The following is a 17,896-nucleotide window of genomic DNA, read 5'->3' as shown; positions in this document are numbered from 1 at the left end:
ACTACTTGCTGAGTCCTTGCCAGTTTGAGCTGCTGCACTACGCCGGGAAAATGGCGATACGACACGATATTAGGAGGTGTCACGTGACTTCGGTCACCTGAGTGTACACCACGTAGGTTCTTCTCAGTTGCAGTGATATTCCGCTCAACCCAAATTCCTTCGTGTTCCTAGCGTACAACAGATTGTTTCCGCTTACTTGTACTTTCAAATTACCAGTCTACACCACCTCGATTCTGCTTACAGTTCATGGCCTTGCAGTCATTAATCCAAAAGCGACGCTGTCTTACTTCTTCAGAAATAAGTCATCATCACTGATACACGATTTTGTATGCTGAATGACAATGGTCCCCTTCACAGTTCCTTGAAAAAATGGATGTCACAGTGGTCTGCAGTATACTGTGGTCTGCAAGTTCAAACGTACATAGTCCATTCAAATGACTAGTCCAATATGCTGAAATGATGGAACGATTGCTTTGTTCATTATAGATGTTGTAGTGAGATAAAAACCATTCTGTATTCGTGAAAGAAACCATGATAAACGCGATCATAGAGGCGTACTCTTCCTTTCAGGTGAGGAGAGTATACACTGAGCTACATGGAGGTGATAAATTGGACGCCAAATGTCAGATCGTATGCGGTCGTTGCCGAAATTTGTTCAAAGAGACTTGTTGATGTACAGTGGCCAAAGCGGTGAACTGAACTCGATGAAAAATGACAAAATGAAGTTGATGTTCGCGATTAAGAGTGTATCTAGATTATCGTAGAATAGTTTGGTGTGAATTTTAGCCTCTAGTTGTGATGCATCAATAGACTATGGCCAAAATGCAGAAGAAATTCATTACATGCAGATCACGACCATATTTCCATGTATGCATCAGCAAGCCGATGCATCACGCAAAGGAACTAACATCACCGGGGAAAGACCAGCAAACTATCAGATCCCATAATTGTCAGTAAATAAAATTTTTGCTAAAACAGATAACCCAATTCTTGTTGAGCGAGCTGCATAGGTGGAGCTGTGGAGTAGTGGAGCTGCATTCAGAGCAATTCCATACTATGTGCTTAGTGACATCTGTTTTACGGACATTAGGCTTAATGGATCTTATTTATACTTTCTTCGGAAATATCGCTTATTTTCTTAGATCTATGAACATACCGCGTGAAAGCCACTTTACCTGTAGACGGAAAGATACTAAGCGTTTCCATGACATGCTCTACCACCTGGCGTGCTCTTGTGATAAAGCGTTCTGGACCGTAATTTGCGCTCAGGTTACCTTGGTATGAATAGTCTTGGATCGATCATAAAGTATAGACTTGCACGGATGGCGTTATGTCCTTGAAGACAGTTTTATTGGCATTATGTCGTCAATAATACTCCTTCTACTCCGGGGGATATCCCCAGAAGCTATAAAGAGGTAGTCAGTTATCAAACTCAGAATCGTCTAGCTAGCTAAATAGAGCAGGCAGGAGGCAATGAATCTCTGCTTGTGACCAGTGAGGGATGTAGGAAGTGATGCTATGACAACTTGTGCCTAGCTTCAACGAGTACACGGACTTGGTTGTGAGACTCCGTCCTGAAACCCAGTTGTGCCTAAATAAAGAAAGGAATTAAGTATACCTGTGGAAAAATAATTCCTGATTTTAAAATGCTACGCTTTGAATTGTGAGGAGTTTAGGAAACATCAGCTGTGGTGGCGGAAAGTGCTCAGCAAAACGACTGAAGACGTGGATCAATGTATTATTAGGAATGAATGAGATGGAAAGAGAGAGAGATGTGTCTCGGGACGTCAGAATGTTGTATCATAACACGAATAAATTATGGATACAATAGAAAAGTTGATTCTGGGAATATATCGAAATGAGACCCATGTTACCATTAATAGCACCGCAGAGTATGGTCATAAGTAATTATATTCGTTTTAAATGTAGTCGTCAGACTTTCGCAGCCAGCACATATAGACACACAGTGAGCTTCGAAAATGTATGCTAGCGTTACTATATTTATTTATCTTATTTGGATAATAAACCATAAAAGGTTGGGACAGGTAGGGAATAAGTTCGAGTGTAGTAGAACATATGTCTCTTTATTCAAAAATAGACACCAGGAGTCATTTTCTGGTAATTAGCACTGCGTTTAACTTGCCATATCAATGAAAGTAAAACTTTATTAGTCACATGCACAGAAGTGAATAACAATTGTTAGAACAATGAAAGTCCTTAGCTACACAGGGTACAGAACGTTACATTGTGCGCTACGTTAAATTTTGAAATAAACAGTGACGAAGGTAGTAATAAGAATAATAGAAACTTCAGAGTACATTAGGTATTTAAAGGCCTCACAATCTCAATTCGTCCTCTCCAGGGAATCAACAGCAATTAAATTATGAGAATTTATTCCTTAATACCATTTTACATTATCAAACTTTAAGACTAAATAATTAAACACATAATTAAAGGAATGCAAACTGGCTACACGATCCAGTAAAGTTTTTACATTGCATTATCTGAATTTTATGCCAAGTGTTGGCAATAATCATTGCTCTACGATCAGGCAAAGTATTTATGAATTTTCAAATAAATAACAATGAATCTTCACGAACATAAATAATTACTAAGTGAAACTTCATCAACATGAAATTGCCACCTGTTGTGTGGTAACCAACAAAGAGATGCTACGAAAATTTTTATAGAAACGAACTGGTCGCAAATGAAGACGACATAGGAATTAATTTTCTTTGAACGGTGTGCGCCACCGCTTTCCTGTGTGGTGCTCTGAAGAGGACGAGGGCGAGAGGGCGGCCTAGCCCAGCCGGAGGAAGCTCCTGGTGGAGACGCGGCCCCTGCCGCTGCCGGCGGCGCCGTCCACGTCGGCGTCGTCGGCGCCCGCTGGCGCGGGCAGCACGGCCAGTCGCGGGTCCAGCAGCGCCGCCCACAGAGCTGGCTCGGCGCCTGCCCTGCGGCAGAATAGGCTACACTGCGGCGCACCGCTGTGCGTAGGGAAGTGGGATTGCAAGGCAACGAGTAGCGGAGGTTGTACACATCGAAAACTACATACTTAACGGAATGTGAACTGGCTATACGATACAGTAAAGTCTTTTACATTGCATTATCTGAATTTTATGCAAAGTGTTGGTAATAATGATTGCTCTACGATCAGGCAAAGTATTTATGAATGCACAGGGGGCAAACTAAGGAAAAGTCTGTTCCTCTATCATCAACTATTCCAGCACTTGCCCTTGATACCAATACACTGTTGACCATCAAAACTACAGTGCCTTGAAGGTGGGATCAACAAACGTCAAATCAGAAAGCTCCGTACCACTTGCTCAGCTATATAAATTATTTCAGCGTAAATGCCAGGAATAATTACGTGTATTACCATATACATTCTAGTGTTTTAAACATAGCTGCACAACAGCAATGGTTCCATGTAATAAAATTGTAAACAGCCGACCAGTTGCAATGGATAAAGAATTCTTTACCTAGGTTTCGACAAATATAAATTTGTCTTCTTCAGAAGGTGGCAATTTTGCATTAGAAAGGACTAATGTGCCATCGCCGTTTTTAGAAATGTCGGCATAGATCCATTTGTCAAAATGAAATATAGCCCTAGAATTAGGGTTTGTCACGTAAATATAAATTAGTACATGGATCTTGCAGAGCTCACAACCGAGACGGGTCTTTCTGGATACATTCCCTAGCTCTCTTACCAACTGAAAACGTCTGGTCAATGGTGGCCGAGCAACTGGCTCGCCACAATACGCTAGTCACTACTCTTGATGAACTGTGTTATCGTGTTGAAGGTGCATGTACCTGCACACGCGATCCAAGCCCTGTTTGAATGACCAGGCGCATCAAGGACGTTGTTAGGCCAGAGGTGGTTTTTCTGGCTACTAATTTCTCAGGATCTATGCACCCAAATTGCGCGAAAATATAATCACATGTCAGTTCTAGTGTAATATATCTGTCCAATGAATACCCGTTTATCATGTGCATTTCTTCTTGGTGTAGCAATTTTAATGGCCAGTAGTGTAGGATGGGCTGGGAGAAAAACGAATAAGATGGTTAAACAAGAAACATAAGAGAACAAAGAAACCAGTAATGTCCAGTGAGACGGGATGTTCCTCTTACAGCACGCCGTCAAGCCTGGGAGATGAGTCGGTCTGGTGCGCCACTTACTGCTGCTGCGCGGTCCCGGAGCGCCCCGAGCGCCCGAAGCGGATGAAGTTGCGGTCGTGGCGCGTCAGAGGGTCCGCCATGCCGGAGCGGCCCGCCCTGGACAGCAGCTCGTCGTCCTCGGCCACCTGCTCCCCGTCCTGCAAACAGCACCGACCGCGCCGCCGTCACTGTCCACAGCCCTCCAGCGTCGCAGGCAGTGGGCGGCTCCGCTGAGGATGCGCGCCCTCGTGGTGGAGGGGCCCGGCAGAGCGTCTTGTGTTTCTTGGCATCAGATTAATTGTACCTCCGAATCGCCAGGTGTTTCCGCAGACACTTGCAATTTCGTTTCGCAATATGTAGCTGGAGTCAGGAGCTAGATTTTCGAAATAATTCTGAGAAAAATAGGGGTGGGCTACAGGGAAATGCGGATAATATACACACACTAAAAAGTTTTGTATCACCCCGTTTCCTAGAGCTCCTGAAGACAGACGTTCACCGTGGATATTGTATCTCAGACAGAGTCCTTTTGACTGTTCAGAGATGTCACGAAACTCGTCCAAAGATGTAAACAACCATGCATGAGCAGCGCCTATTAGACGGACGGGGTCCAACGGCCGATCAGTTACACCTAGACGGTCAATACCGCGGTTCGATCGCGTCTGCACTGTTGATTTGTGCCAGGAAGGGCTCTCAACTAATAAAATGTCCAGGCGTCTCGGACTGAACATAAGCAATGTTGTACTGACATGGAGGAGATACAGAGAGACAGAAACTGTCGATGACATGCCTCACTCAGGCCGCCCAAAGGCTACTACTGCAGTGGGTGACTGCTACCTACGGATTATGGTTCGGAGGAACCCTTACAGCAAGGCTACCATGTTGATTAACGCTTTTCGTGCAGCCACAGGACGTCTTGTTACGGCTCAAACTGTGCGCAATAGGCTCCATGATGCGCAACTTAAGTCCCGTCGTCCATGGCGAGGTCCATCTTTGTAACCACGACGTTATGGTCGCAGGTTCGAATTCTGCCTCGGGCATCGTTGTGTGTGATGTCCTTAGGTTAGTTAGGTTTTAGCAGTCCTAAGTACTAAGGGACTGATGACCTCACTCAGATGTTAAATCCCATAGTGCTCAGAGCCATTTCAACCCTTTTTTTTCATGCAGCTCTCTTTTTTGCATGCAGCGCTGCACAGATGGCCCCAACAACATGTCGAATGGTCCGCTCAGGATTGGCATCGGTTTCTCTTCGCCGATGAGTGTCGCATATGCCTTCAACCAGACAGACGTCGGAAGCGCGTTGGGAGGCAACCCCGTCAAGGTGAACGCCTTAGACACACTGCCTAGTGAGTGATGCAAAGTGCAGTTTCCCTGCTGTTTTGGGGTGGCATTATGTGGGGCCGACGCACGCCACTGGTGGTCATGGAAGGCAACCATATCGGCAGCATATTGGCGAGGCAATCGTCTTCATGGACGACAATTCGTGGCCCCATCGTGCAAATCTTGTGAATGACTTCCTTCAGGATAACGGCATCGCTCGAATAGAGTGGCCAGCATGTTCTGCAGACATGAAGACTATCGAACATGTCTGGAATAGATTGAAAAGGGCTGTTTATGGACGAGGTGACCCACCAACGACTCTGAGGGATCTACACCGAATCTCCATTGAGGAGTGGGATAATCTGGACCAACAGTGCCTTGGTGAACTTGTGAATAGTATGCCACGACGAATACAGGTATGCATCAATTGCAGGAGGACATGTTACTGGGTATTAGAGGTACCTGTGTGTACAGCAATCTGGGCCACCACCCCTGAAGGTCTCTCTGTATGGTGGTACAACATGCAATCTGCGGTTTTTATGAGCAATAAAAAGGGCGGAAATGATGTTTATGTTGATCATTATTCCAATATTCTGTACAGGTTCCGGAACTCTCGGAACCGAGGTCATGCAAAACTTTTTGTTGTGAGTGTACAGTAAGTACATAAACTTAGAGGAAACAATAAGAGTGGAAGATCAAGAAAGAAGTGCTCAATTAAAAAGGGTGTAAGAGAGAAAGAAGATTCAAGAGTGGGATTAAAATTCAGGTTGACGGGATATCAATGATAAGATTTGCTGATGACAATACTATCCTCAGTGAAAATGAAGAAGAATTTCAGGGTGTGCTGAATAGAATAAACAGGCTAATGAGTAAATCGAAGAAAGACCAAAGTAATGAGAAGTAGTAGAAAAGGGAACAGCCAGTAACTTAACATTACAGCTGGGGATCAGGAAGTACACGAAGTTAAGGAATTCTGCTACCTAGGCAGCAAATTAAAGCATGATGGACGGAGCAAGGAGGACACAAAAAGCAGACTAGCACTGGCGAAGCGAAGTCTGCTGGTATCAAACATCGGTCTTAACTTGAGGAAGAAATGTACGTTAGGAGTACAGCGTTGTATGGTAGTGAGACATGGACTGTGGGAAATCGCAACAGCAGACACTCGAAGAATTTGAGATCTGGTGCTACAAGAGAATTTTGAAAATTAGGTGGAGTGATAAGGAAGGGAATGAGGAGGTTCTCAGCAGAATCGACGAGGAAAGGAACTTGGAAAACACTGACAGGGGGAAGGGACAGCATAATAAAACATCTGTTAAGGTACCAGGTGATACTTGGTACTAGATGGAGCTGTAGAGGTTAAAAACTGTAGAGAAAGACAGAGACTGAAATATATCCAGTAAATAGTTGAGGATGTAGTGTGAAAATGCTACTTTGAGATGAAAAACTTGGCACAGGACAGGAATTCGTGGCGTGCCGCGTTTTCGCACTAGAGTAATTTTTGACTGCCCTGTCGAATGGACACCAAAAATTCCCCCTTAACAATTATTTTGTTTCTGACTGGAAATAAACAGTGTTTTTCGTCAACGTAGGGTGTAGCAGAAAAGATATTATGAGCTACACACTGCAGAAAAAAATTCCAAATATCTGCCAAAACATGAATCAAATTGTACCTGTCCTTTCGTAGGAGGTACACCCGGTATATGATACGTAACAATAATCAGAACACGGTACATCAGAAGCTCACCTGATAAATATTAGTAACACCATTAAAAGAGTGCACTGGATGCTCTGGGGTGCTGTGGATGGAGTAATCGGCACGAGAGTACCTTTACCAGTGAGTTGTACACCATCGAAAATAGCGTTGGTGGTTACTGATTAAGCAGCTCTGTTCTAGTTCTAGTCTCAGCTTATATTTACCAAGAAATAATAAATATAAAATTCTAAACAGCATAACTATACAATAATTTTCTCAGGGAGATAAAAGAGGTTACTAAAAGAAACTTATTTAAAAAGGCAGCTAAAAGTACCTGTCAAGTAATAAAGTCCATATGTTGAAGGATTACGTAGATAGTACAGGTTATGGGCTTGGTAAATAATCTAACTCTTATAAATAATAGTAATGATAGTAAAACGTCTATCGTTTCACTTAACTCTTTCACTCTATGGTTTTTTCCTTCTTTTTGAGAAAATATTAATCAGAAAGCAATGCAGTGTATAATACTAACACCTTATCCTCTTTTTGAGCTCGAAATGTCACTCATTTGTCAGACTAGCAAATGTTAAGTAGCTGCACAGGAAATGGAAACCAAACATTGTTTCTACGGTCCTCAAGTCAGCTTGTAGCGTGTGTAGCGTTACATTGTGAAACAATGTGTGTATTGTGTGGAAGCGTGTGCAGTGAAAAAAAGTAAAAAATGAATGAATAGTGCAGCACTATTTAATTATTAAATAACCTATTCGTAAACCAGTATTATATACTACGGATAACTCGAACGAGACAGCACTGTTTCAAATTGACTGGCATCGTATTCGGGACGGTGGAAGCTACGATATTCATCCGGCCATCCTGATCTAGGTTTTCTGTGGTTACCATAAATTACTTCAGGCAGATGTCGAGATGGTTCGCATATATAAGTCCTTGTCCGGTCAGATCTGTAAGTATGTAAAGGCCTATATATGTAACGTACGTTATTTTTGTTATTCTTAAATTGTAATAGCAAGACATGTCCAGTACCCTTGCAAAAGTTATCTACGGGCGAATAAAACTGCTACTACTGCCACTACTACTAGTATTTAACGGCTGATAGGGGTCACGTGATCCAACGCCGATGACGTAGGTACATAGGCTACGGCACTGAAGTGGAGTCTATGTGCCGCTCGCTTGTGTGGCATCAGCGCCGTTAAAACGGGTCGATGAAGAGATCTGACAGAATACCAGAAAGGAGTTATTGCATTTGGAGGAGCCCCTAATTGCAGCGTGAATGAAGTAATCCGATTTGTTGCCATATCAAGGTGCCTTTAACAAATGATGGCAGAGTGTCCGTAAATTATCTTTACAGCTTTAGAGTTTAATAACTTTAAAACTCTACTAGACATTAACAAATGGTTTTGAACGTATGATAACACATATAGTGTTTCTTTTATTTTTTTATTTATATCTTCCATGTGATACAGTTTTGACGCAGATTTGAATTTAAAAACCTGATAAAATGTCTACGTCACAGGAGAAATCTCAGTGTGTGACCTGGTTCATTCAGACGACGGTCGATACCCAAGTCGAACGAAGCTTTCGAACACGACGTGGAAGGCAACAGACGTCCTGACCAACTATTCGGGTTTTGCATACGTGATTTACGGAAACATGTAGTATCCTTGACAGAAATGAGAGGAGTTGGAGAGGGGAGGGGGTGCATATGTTTCAGACGCCAACGTGGACAATGTACGTCAACATTTGCAAGGAGACCGACGAAATCGGTGCCTAAGGCAGCCAGAGAGTTGGAAATGAGACCATCAACAGTGCACAGTGTCTTGCGTAAGAGGTCACGGCTACATCCCTGCAAGGAGCAGCTGCTTAAAGCTTACAGACAAACCTCAACGCAAACAGTCTTGAGTGGTTATGCTAGGCAAGGTCGACACAAACAATAACTTTCTGAAAAAAATTGTTTCTCCCATATGGCAACGTTTCATATATCCGGCAAATTAAATCATTGTAACGTTCGTGTATGGATTGCTAGAGTCCTCACGTTATACGTGAAATGGAAAGAGACAGTCCTAACGTCAATGTTTCGTGAGAAGTGACGCACAGTTGCATCACAGGTCCATTATTTTTCAACGAGCCTGCCGTCAGCGGGGGTGTTTACCTGGACATGTTACAATAGTTTGCTGTGCCACAAAGAAGTTAGCACGGTTCTCACAATCATTTCCATGCAGCTCTCGATGGAGAGAGACGTTATAGGGGCGGTACCCTTATCGACGGAGAATGAGCAATAAGACAGGATACCCCAGATGTACACTCCTGGAAATTGAAATAAGAACACCGTGAATTCATTGTCCCAGGAAGGGGAAACTTTATTGACACATTCCTGGGGTCAGATACATCACATGATCACACTGACAGAACCATAGGCACATAGACACAGGCAACATAGCATGCACAATGTCGGCACTAGTACAGTGTATATCCACCTTTCGCAGCAATGCAGGCTGCTATTCTCCCATGGAGACGATCGTAGAGATGCTGGATGTAGTCCTCTGGAACGGCTTGCCATGCCATTTCCACCTGGCGCCTCAGTTGGACCAGCGTTCGTGCTGGACGTGCAGACCGCGTGAGTCGACGCTTCATCCAGTCCCAAACATGCTCAATGGGGGACAGATCCGGAGATCTTGTTGGCCAGGGTAGTTGACTTACACCTTCTAGAGCACGTTGGGTGGCACGGGATACATGCGGACGTGCATTGTCCTGTTGGAACAGCAAGTTCCCTTGCCGGTCTAGGAATGGTAGAACGATGGGTTCGATGACGGTTTGGATGTACCGCGCACTATTCAGTGTCCCCTCGACGATCGCCCTGTGTGCCTCGGTCGTATGCAGTCCTAATTGTGGCGCTCACCTGCACGGCGCCAAACACGCATACGACCATCATTGGCACCAAGGCAGAAGCGACTCTCATCGCTGAAGACGACACGTCTCCATTCGTCCCTCCATTCACGCCTGTCGCGACACCACTGGAGGCGGGCTGCACGATGTGAGCGGAAGACGGCCTAGCTGTGTGAGGGACCGTAGCCCAGCTTCATGGAGACGGTTGCGAATGGTCCTCGCCGATACCCCAGGAGCAACAGTGTCCCTAATTTGCTGGGAAGTGGCGGTGCGGTCCCCTGTGGCACTGCGTAGGATCCTACGATCTTGGCGTGCATCCGTGCGTCGCTGCGGTCCGGTCCCAGGTCGACGGGCACGTGCACCTTCCGCCGACCACTGGCGACAACATCGATGTACTGTGGAGACCTCACGCCCCACGTGTTGAGCAATTCGGCGGTACGTCCACCCGGCCTCCCGCATGCCCACTATACGCCCTCGCTCAAAGTCCGTCAACTGCACATACGGTTCACGTCCACGCTGTCGCGGCATGCTACCAGTGTTAAAGACTGCGATGGAGCTCCGTATGCCACGGCAAACTGGCTGACACTGACGGCGGCGGTGCACAAATGCTGCGCAGCTAGAGCCATTCGACGGCCAACACCGCGGTTCCTGGTGTGTCCGCTGTGCCGTGCGTGTGATCATTGCTTGTACAGCCCTCTCGCAGTGCCCGGAGCAAGTATGGTGGGTCTGACACACCGATGTCAACGTGTTCTATTTTCCATTTCCAGGAGTGTATCTTGTTTAGTGATGATGCCATATTTGCCAGTCATGGCCAGGTAAACGGCCGAAACATGTACTGCTGGTCTATCGACAAGCCCCGTTAGCTTCGTCAGGTCGAACGTCAGCGTCCATGGAGTATAACCGTGTGGTGTGGGATAGCGAACCATCAGCTCATAGGCCCGTGTTTCATAGACGGAACAGTGAACACGCGCAAGTATTACAGCCTGCTAACTTTCTTCCGCGGATGCTAGACGATGGTCCTCTGCAGTCTAGGAGGTGCCGGTGGTACCAACATGGTGGCTGTACAGTGCAGACGATTGTGCACGAACTACCACAACAGGTCTTCACGAATTGTTTCCCAATCGTCGGTTTGAATGCAGAGTACCTGCACCTTGGACGTCCTGGTCCCCGGATATGACGCCTGTGCTGTTCTTTAGTGTGTGCCAGTACAGATACTTTACAAGTGTCGCTGTGGGCAATTTTCAAAATACTGTATCTCGTTATCTCGTAAACGAGTCGCACTAGATTCCCGCAAGAAACACCGTTGACATTATAATTTACCCTACTTTTAGTCTGTTAATGTTAACAGATATTATTCCATTTAAATAACTGTCTTTTGCACAAAAAATACACTTTATATGTATTATTACAATCTGCTTGTTGGCTATCATTGCGACCCATTCATTACTAAAGCATTCTGTGAAAACAGTACATCAACAGCACTTTCCATTACCGCATTATTTGCGGTGTAAATTTCAGGTGACTCAACCTACATACTGATTAACACACTGTTGACAATCTCTTTTGGCCAAGAGACCGCATTTCCTCACGCAGGTTTATTTTAATATGTGATCGGTATACGAATTCGCCCACGGTTTTACCCCAAACTGTGGTCGTCCGGAGTGGCCACACAATACCCGGTGCCCTCCACACATCAGATTTTTTACTTTCAAAATGTTTCATCTGGGAATGACCTCTATAGATGTAGCAGTCAGGATGAACAGGCTTAGATGGTGGGGTCATGTTATACGCATGGGAGAAGCAAGGTTACCCAAGAGACTCATGGGTTCTGCAGTAGAGGGTAGGAGGAGTCGGGGCAGACCAAGGAGAAGGTACCTGGATTCGGTTAAAAATGATTTTGAAGTAATAGGTTTAACATCAGAAGAGGCACCCATGTTAGCACTGAATAGGGGATCATGGAGGAATTTTATAAGGGGGCTATGCTCCAGACTGAACGCTGAAAGGCATAATCAGTCTTAAATGACGATGGTGATGATGATGAGCAAATTAACTCAAAGTTTTTCAAGATAAAAAGGAACGTCAGTGAAGGAACGAAGAAAGAAGGGAGATTACGATATAAAGTATCAGAGATGGAACACAGACTTATGTTAGGGAAGAAGAGGAAGGAAATCGGCCAGTCCCAAATTCACTCTAACAATTTAGGAAGATTTTGACGTGTATACCGTTGCCTTAATCCCACATTTGAACAGACGTAACCAGCGAATTACAGGGAGACCTACAGTTTAACGTGGATTCCGAACCACGGTACAACTCGACAATGCTCACGTTTCTATCGGTTTCGGTATCTAACTCCCGACTTTTGGATCAGTGGTCAGCCGCTATACTATCGTAGCATGGAGCCAACGTCTAACCTAAAAGAGGATGGTCATAAAGGGATTTGAACCCTAGTCTTTGCGAATTTGAACGTATCGTCATAACCTCTGCGCAAACTGGCTCGTTTTCAAAAAAATACTTGAAAGGATTACAGCGCATCAGATTTTCCGATGATTGAAATAATCGGCCCCGAAAAACTTGTCTCTACAAACCATTAACTGGTTACGTGACCACTAGACAGGTAGACTGTTAGCTGACATATTATACATAGTTTGCAAATGATTACAGGTGCCACTAGAAAAAGTTAAAACGACAGAGCCTTGTATAAATGTTTATGCGCTCTAGGTCGTATGTTGGAGTAATGCCACCCTCCCAGACATGTAGTTTATTAGAGCCATTATAGTCACAACGTCGACGTAACGTTAAACCCTAAGTAAACGGAAAGCTTTTAGCAAAGCTGGCAAAATTGTTTATGAAACAATGTTTGACAAACGGCCCGCACGTAACGTAGGCTCAACACATTGACAATAATTTTCCCTCTGCACGCTTGAGCATACAGCTTATGCACTGCGTTGCAGAATTTAGGATAAGCTGAATATTTAAAAAAGAAGTATGTTGTCACAAAGAAATGAACAGCTGGAGTTACCTGTTGTTTTTTTTATTTTTTTTATTTTGGAAACAGATACTAGAGTCGTCCAGCGCTTACAGCAAGTTTAATACCAGTAGCCTTTAAAAAAATAAAGTTTATTCTAGAAAAATGCTTATGCATATTTCTTATTGCCTAAACTTATTTGACTGGTGAGTCATTTTCGGTAGCCCTGTGAAAATTCTCTTCTTATATTTTAATTAATTTTCTAAGAGTTTCCTTACTTTTCAGTTAGTGCTTGATCTATCTACAGAACGAGAAATTCTTAGGATGGGTACAACCTGTCACATTCCCTTCTCAACAGCTACGTCCGTTTCGTAACGCTTGACTCGTATAGCTAAAGTCTATTCTCTGAAAAACTTCATAGATAACGTTCCGCTTACTGTATATTATTTATATTAACGTCAATGTTTCAAAGCCCCGGTCTTGGGCGCCCTGCTACGGTTCGCACGGTTTCTCCCATCAGATGCTCGAGACCTCCCCCGGGCATGGGTGTGTCTGTTGTCCTTAGCGTAAGTTAGTTTAAGTTACATTAAGTCGTGTGTAAGCCCAGGGGCCGATGACCTCACCTGTTTGGTCCTATAGGAACTTAGCACACACTTCCAAAACCAAACTTTGCCCCAAAGACGTAATGAGAGAAAAAAAAAAACATTTCCCGAAGCTATGACTCTCGAGACGACCCTGGAGCCAATGCAATGGTCAAGAGAGACGGGACAGGTGTGCATCATTTGTCATTAACAAATCAGTATCTAATTGTTAACGAGATGCAATAAATTACTATAGTTAATTTTTCCTGTCTATGTTTAGTTTATCTCCACGTAATGCCTGTGATTCGGCAAACCGACACTGAGATAGTTTCTGTACAGCGGGCATCATATTAAATTGTTATTTGTTTTGTAATGGAATTTGTTTACATGTTGTTAAGAGTAACTGCAAGCAAATCAGCCGTGGTCTAATATAAGATACATTTTGTGGGAATTAAAGCTATTGATTACTGTCCTACAACTGAGATGCATAATTAATTTTTTTCTTACTCTCAATTGCCAAGCTCAAGTACAAATTTTATAATTGAGGAATACAATTAACGTAAATTAGATTCTCATGCGGGAGACGTAATAAAGCTTTGTCAACATATTTAGCCTCCAAAAATTCATGACATAAAATAACTCAACAAGGGGCTAGCAACAAATTGCTTCCAATAAGTAGCAGGTCCTCGTGTGTTTGTACGTTTCTTCAGAACCCAAACTGTAATGCCTCCAGGTCGCCGTCTACCAGTAGAGCCATTCCGTTATAGGTAATAAAATGTTTAAGTTTTACAAAAAATGTGTGTGAAATCTTGTGGGACTTAACTGTTAAGGTTAAGTTTTACAGCCGGACTTATTAAAGTGAGGGCTGACAGTACACAAGTCAGCACCTTCTTTATTTGGTGTTGGTATTATTACACTCTTTTTGAAGTCTGGGAATATCACTCTGTGACAAATATCCTACATATCACGTGCAAAAGTTGATTCTCACACAGATGTTGACAATTTTATGTCGTCCACCCCAAGTTTTCTCTCGGATCTTTCAATGTACTGTCAAATTTGTCTTGCAGTATCACATCATGAATCTAATCTACACCGACTCCCTCTTTCGTTCCCATAACAACGCCTAAAAGTTTATTTTGTAGCTCCTGGGTAGATTTCTTCCATCTTGCAGCTGTCTCTTCGTTGGATGGCACTGGGTTGCTATCTGATTTCTTGATGTTCATGCAGCTGGTTCTATTTTTTCCAGATGTTTATCTAATAGCGGCGTCAGTCAGTCACATAGCTATATGCATGTTTCGACAGCTTTTCATTTCTTCTCTAGCCATTCCTGCTACTTTTCTTTTTGACTGTGTCGTTTCTTGCTCTTTTATATTTTCTTCTTTCATCTATTAAATTGAATATATTGTGTGTTATCCAAGAATTCCTATTGGATGTTATCTTCTTGACTACATTTTAATTTGTTATTTTCTTTATTTGACTTCTATGTATTCACTTTGTACTGTATTCCTTTCCTCTGTGTGAGTTAATGTTAGTCGCTGCCAAATACTGTCTCTCAAAAACAACAGCCTCTGTAATGTATCAAGTTACTTTCTTTTTTTTTAATGTGCGATATTTGCACACAAAAAAGAAACACACGGTATTGCTTATATGTATTTTCTCATTGAAACTTATCAGAGTCAGGCCTCCAGGATATCTCATAAATTAGATCAGTATTTAACACATGAAAAACTTTTACATTGCAGTTCAATTATATAATAGCAGCGGCTGTAATACCATAAATAATAATTGTTATGACACGAACTGGTATGTTAATATCTTTCGAACTAGTTTAAGTTCATCTCATTCAGAAATAGTTACATAGATTTCATATTCAATACAATAATCACCACTGCATTAACTAGGATGTAATAAAAGTTTTAATAATAACAAAAACAAAAAGGAAGTTATGGACAACGAATTCTAAGAAAGAAGTATGAAGGAAACTGCTTAAATTAATAGCAAGGAATAATGTATTGTAACATTCCAGAATGATTTTTTCACTCTGCAACAGGGTGTGCGCGAATATGAAACTGTGTGACGGAGCGAGACTCGATCTCGGGACCTTTGCCTTTCGCGAGCAAGTGTTCTAACAAATGACCTACCCAAGGAGGACTAACGGGCAGTCCTCACAGCTTTACTTCCACCAGTACCACGTCTCCACACTTCCTTTCTTCCATTAGTGCTAGTTTCAGAAGTTTCGATGGTGAACTTCTTTAAAGTTTGGAAGGTAGGAGATGAGGTTCTCTTGGAAGTGAAACTGTGAGGACAACTGATCAGTAGGACGTGGATACCTTAGTTGCTAGAGCACTTGCTCACGAAAGGCAAAGGTCTCCAGTTCGAATCTCGGTTCGGCATGCAGTTTTAATTTGCCAGGAAATTTCAGTTGTATCATTGATCAAATATTGACTATTAGATGTGAGGATGCATATTATATACGAACTTTTCAACCTAATAAATGTGGTTATGCCTATCAACATCACACTGAAGGAAAATGTGGGCAAAGTGTATTTATAAGGCGCCATTGTCTGCCGATTCATGAGGTGCGTTTTGCCGATTATATATAGAGAGATATCGAGGAGTGTTGCAAGCCAGCTGTCCCCTAAATGAGCTATGGTTTGTGAGATGAGAAGAACTGTCAGATTGTTCAACCCACACATATAACTCGAGTCACAAATGACGAGGGTATGGAGGGTGCCACAGGATAACAGGCGGAGGCACGGCCCTCGGCAGGTGTGACTTGAAGGCAGAGCTGTGTTGACAGCTGCAGCTGACAGTGGATTGCATGGGCAGGTAGCTCGGAGACATGACTGTGGTGATTTTCCCAGCGCTATAAGTAACCAAAGCTGTGGATGATTTTGGCCGGCAGTATGAACAACGTGACTTGCAATGTAGAGGATTTTGGCCGTCAGTGAGAACAACGTGACCTGCATTGTGCCGGCCGGAGTGGCCATGCGGTTCTAGGCGCTACAGTGTGGAACCACGCGACCGCTACGGTCGCAGGTTCGAATCCTCCTACGGGCCTGAATGTGTGTGATGTCCTTAGGTTAGTTAGGTTTAAGTAGTTCTACGTTCTAGGGGACTAATGACCTCAGCAGTTAAGTCCCATAGTGCTCAGAGCCATTTGAACCATTTTTGAAACTGCCGTGTCACTAACTGGCCTACGATAATTGCAAAATCAGCGTCGAATCTAGACGATTAAAACGCCACAATTTCTGAAACAAAAGCTCTGTGAACACAGATGTCAGTGAGATTCATTTTTATAGAGCATAATTATTTATACTTTCTGACACAAAAAGTGAAGCATCCAAAATGTGTGGTCGGATCTCAATGCGTCTTCGTACAAATCACACACTATTGCCTGGTAATAAAATGACCAGAGTTGATTTTGTCTGTGACAGGTAGAACGGGCACCTAGAATGTCAGAGTGGCGGAACAGACGATGGATAAGGCCTCTTTATCGAAGTCTGAAGGTTGACAGGACACATGTAAGATTAGCGATCCGAGGGGACAACCATCAGAATGGCAGCTCCACCACCACCGGTAGGAGGTGTCGCCTGCCATAGCTCATGGGGTCGCCTGCAGAATTTCTCTCGTTAGGCTTTCTCACAGACTCCGTCTCAAACTATGAGTTATTCCAGCTCATAACGAGGATATAACAATTAGATAAGTGTTAGTTTCAAAGATAAGAAAGCTGCCGTTTGATATACTGCACAGAAGGAAGAGACTACCACAAATTGAAAACGTGCCCAGATAAATTCTTCGACTGCCCACGGAATTATAGAGATGGTGCAGAGCTCCGTTCCCCTATCTTATGATATTTGCTAAATACATATACATTTGTTAAATACATATCTTCGCTAAAAATGTATGGGGCATTACATTACTGACGTGTCGCCCATTGCCGTTACTGACTTCACAAGTTGCACTCCTGGGAGCCCCGTACCAACATTCTTATCAGAAAAACAGTCGGGAAAAATTACAGTGCAAGTAGGGAGTCTGTTGGGATAAACTCACCGAACACAATACCACGAAGACGTCGCAAAATAATTGAACTAAAACTTGCTTATAAGGCTGTGACCAGCTAGAACAGCGAACAAATTACCTTAATAATCGCTATATGTCTTTTTAGCTTAATTATCCCTGTCACTACGATTATACAAAATACTGCTGGAACTCATAATTTTCTACAACCTTTCATTGGTGCAGATGACCATTACTAATCTTAGTAGTGAATATTTACAT

At 43.3% G+C, this 17,896-nt stretch overlaps 1 protein-coding gene across 1 annotated transcript in view; it reads right to left on the bottom strand.

Moving 5' to 3' along the window:
* Positions 1-2,147: 2,147 nt before the first annotated feature.
* LOC126281568 (FMRFamide neuropeptides) overlaps positions 2,148-17,896 on the bottom strand; it is a 344,876-nt gene continuing 329,127 nt past the window's right edge. Inside the window, exons 3-4 of the mRNA XM_049980641.1 lie at positions 4,180-4,316; positions 2,148-2,954 (exon numbers count right to left, since the gene is read on the bottom strand). Coding sequence (XP_049836598.1) covers positions 2,801-2,954; positions 4,180-4,316 — 291 coding nt within the window. The 3' untranslated portion in view covers positions 2,148-2,800. The remainder of the gene's footprint in view (positions 2,955-4,179; positions 4,317-17,896) is intronic.

This window comes from Schistocerca gregaria, chromosome 7, assembly GCF_023897955.1.
Source record: "Schistocerca gregaria isolate iqSchGreg1 chromosome 7, iqSchGreg1.2, whole genome shotgun sequence".
In the NCBI taxonomy this organism is placed as follows: domain Eukaryota; kingdom Metazoa; phylum Arthropoda; class Insecta; order Orthoptera; family Acrididae; genus Schistocerca; species Schistocerca gregaria.
This window is presented reverse-complemented; position numbering and strand designations above follow the sequence as displayed.